This window comes from Limulus polyphemus, unplaced genomic scaffold (assembly GCF_000517525.1).
Source record: "Limulus polyphemus unplaced genomic scaffold, Limulus_polyphemus-2.1.2 Scaffold24, whole genome shotgun sequence".
Taxonomy (NCBI): domain Eukaryota; kingdom Metazoa; phylum Arthropoda; class Merostomata; order Xiphosura; family Limulidae; genus Limulus; species Limulus polyphemus.
This window is the reverse complement of record NW_013665634.1, coordinates 1,146,922-1,158,473: the sequence shown is the minus strand read 5'-3', so window position 1 is coordinate 1,158,473 and position 11,552 is coordinate 1,146,922. Positions and strand designations below refer to the sequence as shown.

General features: G+C 33.6%; 1 protein-coding gene across 1 annotated transcript in view; it reads right to left on the bottom strand.

The window, feature by feature from the left end:
* Positions 1 to 6,255, bottom strand: part of LOC106458851 (uncharacterized protein C6orf106 homolog) — a 20,801-nt gene extending 14,546 nt beyond the window's left edge. Inside the window, exon 1 of the mRNA XM_013918409.2 lies at positions 5,916 to 6,255. Within this exon, the coding sequence (XP_013773863.1) occupies positions 5,916 to 6,070 (155 nt within the window). The 5' untranslated portion in view covers positions 6,071 to 6,255. The remainder of the gene's footprint in view (positions 1 to 5,915) is intronic.
* Positions 6,256 to 11,552: the final 5,297 nt, after the last annotated feature.

Here is an 11,552-nt window from a genome sequence, read left to right as displayed (position 1 = left end):
AACCAAAAAAAAAAAAAAAAAAAAAAAAAAAAAAAAAAATATATATATATATATATATATATATATATAAACACACACACACACATATATATACACCATTAGAACGGGTAATCTCTTACAATGGAAAAAAACCTTTTAGTTAAAACTCCCTAATAATAAATAATAATCTGTATGTCTGCATTTAAAAAAGTGCTTGCGACTTTGATGGATAGATCAAATAACTTTCTAAACATGGATTTGCCCCTTTTTTTACATTACTATATCCAAAGACCTTTAAGAATTTTGATCACCACAGGAGTAGAGTTTGGAGATTTAATCAATTAATGTATATAAATCACTACTCATGGGTAATGTCGCATAAACTAATCAAAATTAGCGTTTTCATTATTACCTTATTATCATTTGATTATTCCAACAACCAATTAATTGAAATTCTGATTATATAGGCTGTCACAAAAATAAATCAACTAATCTAAATTAGGGTTTCCAATTGTTACTTTTTAATTGCTTTTTCTTTAACTTCAAGTTGTTTTAACATTGGTGATTTAGGAGGAGAGTTGCTAATGGTTTGTGGATTTTGGGTTTGATTCCTGTTGCCATCAGTCTTACTTACCCTACCTTTGTTATGGCAAAGCTGCTGAGGCTATCTGTTTCTGTTCCCAGTTCTTAACTGCTGATTAGAGTGAAGGAAACCAGTTAGAACACCCACATACTTTTGTACATATCATGGTTGAGGAAAATGTACCATTTGATCAATCAAATGTAACCCATTAACAGAGCCATCATTTAATTGATTAGCAGTATTTACTAATCACCCTGCTATACACAGAAACAGATCATTTTACTTTCTACATGTTCATGCCTTTTAATTATTTTAACTTTTCCTGGAACAAAATCCTTTTTAGGGTTTATCTTCCATATGATGATGTAAAACGTCAAAACTGAAATGATACACTTAATATTAAAATTCAGTAGCTATATGTACATGGGTATATTCAAATGAATGGAATTCAAACATATGTTCTTGAGGCAAATTTTCTCCAAGTTTGAAAAGCACGATACATTACAAGACTACAGAAATTAATGAATTTACTGAATTGTTAGTAACATTGTATTCCACTGCTTGTTTACAGTTCATTTCATTACAGGTCCTATTATTTTACTTTTTACACTTATGCAGATTGTTTTGCATTGTTAACTTGGTAAATAGTTGAACCTCACATATTGAATTAACACACACATAACAGTGATAAATAATTCTAAAGTATATTTTTCTTATTCCAAAAAACATCCAAAACAAATTCTCTCTACATAAAGTTATGTTTAAATAACGTGTTAAGCTTAAATTGTATGATTAATAATGCCTACTGTTGAAGTCATGCTATAAACACACATAACTACAGTATACATGAAGATATTCCCTATGCAAGATAAGCACAGGAAACATCCAGGAAAAAGTAAAAATAAATAGTTGTTGCAGTCTAACAGGCAAAATTGTTAATGAAACAGTGTACATATACACTACGAATAGCTTACATGAATTGAAACATGGCCTTCCAAGACATTCTTGTGAAAAGGAAACAGTTCATAATGACTGCTTACTGTTCACAAGTTCATTAAGATTACAAGTATATGAAGTTTGTAAAATACCTTCCATGTAATAAATGCAACTATTATTTGTACTAAAGATAATGATTCACTTGTATTGGTGAAATTCTACAAGCAAAATGTAAGAATGAATGAGTTCTGAGTAATATACTTTAATAATAGAGATAAGTAGTCAAGGTTGTACATAAAGACTGTTTGCTATCTCTCAGTAATACATGTACTAAACATTGGTACACTGCGAGGTATGTGCATGGTCAGACTCACATGTCCAACACTGCAGTTTCTAAAATACACACTGTAGGATATCTACTTATGAATGTAGCATAAGGCTTAATGTACTACACTAATGGATGTAAGAATAAACAATTTTTCCCTGTACATGTAAAAATCATAAAGCATAACAAAAAAAAGACTAAGAGCCTCTCTTATGTTACTGATTATTGGGAATTGTTTCTTCATATCTTAAGTAGACATTTACTTATTCTTTAATAAATGCTTATCTCACATGATTCCTGTGCAACTGTTTTTATTTGACAATTATTTACATTTTCAGCAACTCTTACTTTATGTACATGGTATCTATATAGAAAAAGCAATTTTTTTATGTTGGTTAAAAAGTGAAAGTAATAGATGGAATATTTTTGAGGTCCGAAACCGAGAAATTTGATCAAAATACTTAACATTTTCTAGAGCAGTACTTGAGTTAAACAAATAGTTAATATTTTGTGTGTCCCCCCCCCCTCTGTTTTAACTGCAGACAGTCTTGCAGGCATTGTTGCAACATATTTAATCAAAGTGTCCTTTCCTTGAGATTTCACTCCAAATGTCTCTAATACACTCCCATAAAGTTTCTTTGGAAGTAACATTTGATTTGTCAAGTTTTTGATCAATCAAATCCCAGATATGCTCATCTGGGTTAAGATCCGGGCTCTGTGGGGGACATTGCATCGTTTGAATGACTCCAGCAGCTTCTTTCTTAGCTAAGTAATTTCTGCATAGGTTGGATGAGTATTTGAGGTCATTTTTTTCTTGGTAGTAGAATCCTTTACCAATAATACGCAAACCACTGAATATACCATGATGGATCAGGATCTGATGGTACTTGCACTGGTCCATTATTCTATCTATTTTGCAAAAATCTCCTGTCACATCAGAGGAAAAACACCCCCAAACCATCACACTGCCTCCTCCATGCCTTCTGTTAAGTTCTATGCATTGAGGTAAGTATCTTTCACCTTTCTTCAGCCGGACGTACAACCTACGCTTTGAACCAAATATTTCAAACTTGCACTCATCCATCCATAACATCCCTTTACAATCATCAACTGTCCATTTTTTGTACTTTTTAGCAAATTTCAGTCTCTTGACAATATTTGGAGATCGTAGTACAGATTTTTTAATTGCTACACAACCAAATATTTCATTCTCGTCGAGTCTTCTTGATACTATAGTTCTGTACACTTTTATGTCATTTAGTATATGGTCGTTTATCTCATGCTTAAGATCAGTGGCAGTCTTCCTTCTGTCCCAAAGGCTGTATGAACAAAGATACTTAACATCAGTATCATTGCCTTTAGGTGTTCTGCCTCTTCCTTTCCTATTTTCAAATTTACCTGTCTCAGTCTCATGATCTAGGGTGTACTTGACAGTGTTTGGGGAGCCTTTCAAGTCTGCAGCAATTTGTTAGAGTCTAACCAGCATCACGTAAAGCTTTTATGAGAACTCTCTGCTCTACCGACAATTCTCTATGCTTTTTGAGCCTTGGCATGACAACAAAACTTATATAGTGTAAAACACTGTTATTAATCAAGGTTTATTTGTGGAGTGCTATGAAATTGATTTCTTCTAGTATATACCAGTACTATATGCTATCTCCTTGCTAGCTTCTTTCGATATAGTTAAGACACTGCATGGGGTACCACGACAGTAATTTCAGACCCTAAATTTGATCAGTATGTCCATTCAAGCAGAACCCTTATGACATGCCCTTGGTACAAGTATATGGTAATTCTAAAGAATGATAAGTATTCTCACTCTGGTTCATTCAGTTGTCAACAGGGATCAGTGAAGCTTCACCATAGTGTTGAAATTTATATTCTGTAATGGCATGGAAGAATGGAAAGAATAACAATATATACTGTTGTCCTAACACTTTTGCACAGTACTGTATATCATTAGTTTAGAGTATTTTAGTTAGATTGGTCAGGACAAGATTATCAAGAAGTTTACTTTGTGGGGGAGCATTGAAAGATTAGGACTAAAATTTGCTTGTCAGGTGCTTATAGTACATTACAGAATGTGTCGACAGTTTATTTGCTGATACCAAGGAGTATTCTGTTTTTGTATTGCATGTAAAAGCAAAAAAGACATTGGAAATCAGAAGAGCTGTTTAACTTTGAAAACATATAAAGGACTCCTTTAGAAGTTTAGGAATAGATAATAGACATGTAGCCTTTACAGGCTAGATACAGGCATGAATTACTTAGCAGGATCCATGCCATACATTTACTTCAAGACTAAAAAGTTAGTAACTTATCAGCAATTGCTTTAGAACAAGACATCTTTCCACTAGCTCCTGTTAAAGTGTTATCTTCTGTAACAAGAACTTAGAGCATCATACATCTTTCTCACCTGGTATCAGAGTGCATGAACAGCATCAAGTCTACTTTCTCCATTGCAGGTCACTCAGTCTTAATAATTAAATGGCATACATGTACAATATACAGCAGCAATACTTCCCAATACTACAAGTTAAAGTTGTACATATTTCTGATTTTGATTAGGCTGAGAACATCATCTTGTTGCAACAGTTGTTTACATCTTTCAACACAAGTTACTGATTTTTTTTTTTATAAACTGATATTAATGCTCCATTTTTGTTTACTTTGGCCTGGTAAGTTTTCCAGAAGCAGCGGTACTTCAAGTTTGCTGGGAACATATTTGAAATTTGATCATACTGATACTGCTGCAATTTTCTCTTTCAATTCCAAAAAATGAAGAAAATACTCATTGATACTGACCTTAGCAGGCCCGCTGACAGGGGGGGGGGGGCAAAAGGGGCAACTGCTCAGGGGCCCAAGTGAATGAAACCTGGTTATGCCGTAAAGCATCTTTAGGCTATATCTTCATTTAATGATAAAAACCATAGTTTTTAGCTTTGCTTTGCATATAGACGCTTGATACATTAAGAACGACTGAAATAATAATTTGAGTAATAATTAATATGTGTTTGTTACTTTATAGATTTAATAGATATTTGTTATTTTATTAACATTTTTATGCTTATACTGTGAGGTAAAAACAGCTGCTGCTATGATTTTGTCTGGTTTATGAGCTCATTGCTGTCCTAATTTAGGATCTTCTTTTTAATAAATTCTTGAAAATGTTAAAACAGAGAGAGAGAGAAGGGGGGGGGGGGTCTGTCGAGGATGTTTGCCTTGGGGCCAGTGCTGGCTCTTGATGTTTCTGGACCTTAGTATTTTCAATCAAAGTCATAGATGTGAAAACAGAATGATCTTTACCATCTGTTTTGCATGGTTTATCTCTAGCATAAAGTTGATCACAAAGAAGTAATACTTGGTGCTTCTAGCAGTATATGTAATCACCATAAATAGTCTACATCTTAATGAATAACAAACAACTCAACTCATTATGGACCTTTGCCTTAAAAGTTTAATCTAAGCTTAGTTTTGGTATAAATTACAAGAAAAGGTAATCTTCAATTTTAGCCTCAATAGATGAGTATGTAACTTATAAGCAGTTCAAAGTTAATTTATTACTGAAGTGCAACTTGGCCTTAAGACTTCAGAATTTAAAAAAATATGTTATGACATAACAAATTATGACTTAACGTTTGTTTGTTTTTGTACAATAAATGTAGCAAAAAACAAATACACACATCTGTAAGATTAAAAAATCACAGGGGCCTGCAGGAATCGAATTTCCACTACACAACAGTGGTTACTTCCACTCCACCCCTCACACAGCCACATACAAATACGACTACATTTCCCCTTTTACTGTTTTAATTTAAATTGTTTTAATATTTCAAGGTTCTATTTTCAGTTTTCACTGTTTAAACTTCTCTCACAAAATTTCTGAAAAGCAAAATTACTTCAATTATATTATTTAACGAAAACGTTACTAACAGTAACTCTTTGAAGTCTTTCTTACTTCTAATGTTCTATTTCTAAGTTCTAACAGTAACAATACAAATTAATATGAAGTTGAACTTCGAAACTTCATATGACATCATTACACTTTGATTCTTGTACTGTTGTAGTTGGAATTATAAAATTTTAACTTACCAGTTGTTCATATCCAGAAAGAAAGCACACCCTGCCGCGTTCAGCTGATTACCTAGAATTTTCTGAAGCTGAGAAATTAAAACATCACGATCAGTTGTATTTAGGCAACTAAACTGTTGCAATAAATTATTATCCAAATCGCTATCAATTTCCATGGCGCTGCGTTTTTAAATCTGAGGCTATATTACATTAAATCTGTTAGGGGGGTGGTGATAAGAACAAAAAATTCACACAATTGTGTGGGTGGAATATCAACGTATTCTGTCAAGTAACCGTTATACACAACGGTATAGTAATGTTGTAAACTACGTCTTTTTGTGTGTGTTTTTTTTTTGTTGTTGTTGTTGTTTTAGTTCATACCTTGGCATTGTTTTTGGATAGAGGGAGCTTCTTACGTTAGTAATGAAAGCGTAGCTAAATAACTATAATTTTATTGAAAGTTTAAAAAACGATTTGAACAATATTATGTATCAGATATAAAATGTGAGTTAGTTGAGACTAGAAGATATTCTTTGATTTGTGAGTCTGTTACACTAGTTGATTGAATTAGTAAGATAAATATACGTTTCAACTGTAAACAAATTATAAAAAAAATGCTTTCAACTCCATCCTAACCAGAAAAACATGATTTAACATATATCCAAAATTTAAGACTGTTTGATGTTTGTTTGGAATTAAGCACAAAGCTACACAATGGGCTATCTGTGCTCTGCCCTCCATGGGTGTCGAAACCCGTTTCCAGCAGACATACCGCTGTGCCAGTGAGGGGCATCTAAGATTGTACCTTGTTACGAAATGTGTTTTTTTTTATACTTATTGACTACTTTTCTTTTCATTAATTAAAAATAACATTTATTTTTCACCAAAGTGGTAAATTTTGCATATGAGCAACGTTGCTTTGGTATTTTTGCGTGGCAAATCAATTCTGAAATCAGTTTCCGATCAGATTACTTGTTTCGTCCTTAAAAAGGCATAATTTGATTTTGGTTGTATGAGTATAACGTAACAGGTATTTTGCAGATAGGTCTCGACTCTAGCCTAATATGCTTCATAAAATTGATGATTTGGGTGTTAGGGCCCATTTTCGTGATCACTGTGGCCCTGATCTATTTGTTCTTTCACCCAAATTTAATGTTCTCTAAACCTATAGTAGACTTTCCTAGTCTTTTCAGAGTATCTGGTTTAGATTGGCCAACAAAAATTATATCCAACACAAGCTCTTTTATCGTTGACTTCAAATGAAAGATCGCAAAATATTAGATCTTTTAAGATCAAAAACAAAACTCAGTTATTTCTGAAACGTAGTGATAATAAATAATGTCTTTACTCATGATGTTAGAAAAACATATAGGTTCAAGAAATCAATTCAAAACATAGATACGAAATCCTATAACCCGAGAGCTTCGAAAAAAAGTGGGCCTGTTTGCGCCTGAAGAAGAAATATCCACCTTTCGAAAGCGCTCGGGTTAATGAGTTTTGTATCTTCGTGTTTTCACACTTTTCCAAATTATCTAGATCCACCTCTTCGTCGAAGATTGAAACATTTAAGCCGTAGAGACCTTTGTAAGTTTGGCAAACAATTGTTCGGTGAAATCCATTTTTCCTGCCGATACACTTATCTCTCTCTCACATGAAGTTTCACAAGAACATTTTACAGTCTTGAGTGAAAGGGCTGATGCAGGTACTGAACTGGTCATGATTGTTTTCAACATCTGATTCTGAAGCTTCCACCCCAACTCTCAGGATCGATCTCAGAATGTTCCTGGACTTCAAAGTATACAGGCATGGAATGGTACTTTGCTGATGGTCGAGTGTGTGTGAGGGGGTAACTCCTGTGGATGTACAAAGAAAGAGAATATTGCTACTTGTCTCTGAAGTAGTTGATGACGAGCTAAATCAAAATCAGAGTTTTTTGTATGCCTTTATAATAACAGGGGAGTGGGGGCTTTTATCCTTCATTAACAGCTTCATTTATGCTTGCAGAAGTTTTGGGAAATACATTTCGTATTTCCCAGAACTTTTTGTTTTCCACGAGAAACTTAAGGGGCTTCCCTTTACACATATCATAAAGATAGGAAATTATATCACAGCCTAGCATGGCATGACAAAAGGTTAAGACAGAAAAGTTTGGTTTGAATTTCTCGCAAAGTTACACGAGGGCTATCTACGCTAGCCGTCCCTAATTTAGCAGTGAAAGACTAGACGGAAGACAGCTAGTTACCACCACCAACCGCTAACTCTTGGGCTACTCTTTTATCAAAGAATAGTGGGATTGACCCCCAGGGCTGAAAGGGCGAGGATGTGTGGTGGAATGGGGATTCGAACCCTCGACCCTCAGATTGCAAGTCAAGCGCCCTAATCACCTGGCCATGCCAGGCCGTAAGACAGAAGAGACATCTGGCCCAACATTTTGTTTCAATAGGTGCATCCCATGTGCGGATGACTAAAACCTTCCTAGCCTCTGGTAAGGAGAAGAGTTTCTTGCAGTTCAAGTCAATGTTGTAGACTAAAATTTCTAGAGATCAGTGTCACCACCAATGAGAAATGTATATTACAGTTACAGACATGCAAAATTTACTCCAATTTCGGTGTAACTGTATGTAATGTATTAACAGCCTGGTCTGTTTTTTTTTCTTCTGTAACTCGGAAACAACCAATATATTCAAATAGCCTGTTCCAAATTGCAGAATGCATTTTTTATTTGAATTTTCCAAAGTAAAACTGAGCGCATCGGTAAGTCGAATAAACAAATCTTAAGAATAACACCAAACGGATCAGTTTGTGCTTAATAGTTATCATTAGTATCATCTTTAAAATAATGTATATCTAAATAAGCATTGACAAAAATATTGTCTCTACAATTTGCTTTTATAAAGTAATAAAAATTAGTTTGTTGTAAGTTCTAAAATATTCCATCTCCCCCAACATTATTCTCACTAACTCAAAAATATTATACATTATTTGTGGAGAGAAAGACAGAGAGATCGAAATAGGGTTTATTTGAGTCACTGGGGAGAATTTATTCATTTAGGAGCATCAACTAATTCTTTCAAATTGTGCAACCCCCAATACGTGACAGAATAACTTGCTCAAACAAAAGACTCACTCGTCGCCTATGCTCTATTCCTAGGTCATAATAGAAAAAATATCACTTAAAAGTTTTTTTTTGTGGGGTAGATCATAATAAAATAGTGCTATTCACATAAAATCACCCCTTAGTCTCTACTCATACGCTAAACCACAATTCTGACCTTTCATGGACCCTGGGGACCTTGAAGAGAGCCCAGTCGGTTAACAAAAGGTCAAGTTAAAAATAAACTGAATATTCGAGATTAAGGACTCAAAATACTTCAAAACAAGTGCTAATAAGACTTGCAAAAGCTCATTTTGTTAAAAGACTTTTTTTGCATGGAAATCACAAAATAAGTTAACAAAAACCTATTTTGCAAAGAGATCTAGTTCTATATTTCGGGTATGTTATAAAACAAGTTTTTCTGGTCAGGATGGCGCTAAAAATATTTATTTTACAAAGTTTTGAGGTCAAGTCACTTTTCTTCATAATAATTATTGAATCAGCAAGTTATTTGTTGTTGTTTTATTCTGTTACTTCAGTTTCGTAAATAATGACTTTACATTTCAACTAAGAAATATAGAAATACAAGAAACACTGTAGATGCAAGAAAATGAGCAAATATTTAGTTGTTCAACGTTATCTGTTACGTTAGGTCTATCGTTAGTTCGTGAAACCGCATAAGTATAGATCATGAAGTTGAAGAAATAAAATGTTTTCGTTTTCATTAAGACTTATCTTCCTTTGCACATATTTTATCAATTCATTTGTCAGTATTATTTGCATAGAGACTTTGAAACTTAAAACAGTAAATAAGGGCTCAGATATATATGTATACATCAGGTCATCATATGGTGTACATTTGTTTAACTTAGTAAAACTGTTATCACTGCTTTGTCGAAAACAATACTCAGTCTGCTTACATATGCATGCATAATATAATATTAATACAGTAGCATTTAAAATTGTATATTCAGTTGATTATTGCGTTAGTTTTGAAATACTTGATTTTGAGGTGTAGATGTGCAAAGTTCTTGAAATATTTGTGATGCAAACACGGGTAAAAAAATATCTCTATTTAATAATGTTTTTAAAATTCTCATCAATATGCAGATGGCGCAGGTTGTCCATGTGGGAGAAATACGAATTTCGGACATGTGAGCCGGATTAGACTGTCCGATACCACAAAATGTTCCCCGTACTTTAATATAAACTGTAGGTGCATTATATGAGTGACAATCATTTCGTAATCATGGATGGGACAGCTATGACGGTGGCGGGTAGTCTAGAAACATTGCCATAAATACAAATAATTGAAGATGTAAATTTATTATAAAGTAAGAAGAAGGTTAGTCTTGTTCCTCTTGTTATCTTTTCACATTTTAAATTTATGAATCTTAGTTTGGTAATTATGATTACGTCGACATAAGCTCCCAGCAGCACAGCGGTATATCTGCGGACTTACAACGCTAGAATCCGGGTTTCGATACCCGTGGTGGGCATTGTGTAGCTTTGTGCTTAATTACAAACAAACAAACAAAAACGTCGACATAAATCAGAAATTAAGTAAAATTGAGATCGATTTCAAAATATGCATCGTTTTTATTTTATGCAGGTAAAATATATAGGTATATTTTCATTTAACTTTTTTTACAATTATTGGTAGATATACAATACATCGTTTAAGTGAAACGTGTATTTAAAAATCGATACTGACATATTGTACCTTTAGCTTCTCTCAAAATGAAGCATGCATTTAATTAATTTAACTTATGACGATGTCTAGTTTTCAAATACAAAATATTGTTTTATTTGATTTTATGCTTAAGCATCTTAAATAAATTTACAAAATAAATAGTGAAAGCGGAACAAAAATAATATGTTCATAGTTACACATAACGTTAATCAAATTATTAACATTTAATCTAACTTCAAGAATGAACGGCTTTCACTCACGTGATCCCTGTATTCGAATATTAAAAAGAAACTCCAAACTTTTGATCAGTTATTGAAAAAGGATGAGATTTTTTTTTCTATCGAAAAATAATATTTAAATTTATTTACAGTTTGCAGTGAATAGCGGGAAATTTTCGAATGGTAGAATATGTAGCAGATTTTGACTATTAGTGTGATATATTTTCAAGTAATTAATTATGTTTTACACTTTTCTTTATGTGCTCTTCTACAGAAAGATAAAACGATATCGAGTGCTTTCAATAGTTTGTTTAAACTACATCATTACAGAGTAGATCGGCAGAGATGACTTGTGTTTTATTAATTATTCCAAAACGTTCGGTTTGATTTAAATTTCGCGCAAAGTTACACGAGGGCTATTTGCGCTAGCCGTCCCTAATTTAGCAGTGAAAGACTAGAGGGAATGCAGCTACTCATCACCACTCACCGCCAACTCTTGGGCTACTCTTTTACTAACAAATAGTGGGATTGACTGTCACTTTATAACGCTCCCACGGCTTTAAGGGCGAACCCGCGACCCTCAGATTGCGAGTCAAGCGCCCTAACCACCTGGCCTACTCCAAAAAGCAGTGGCACAGCGGTATGTCTCCGAA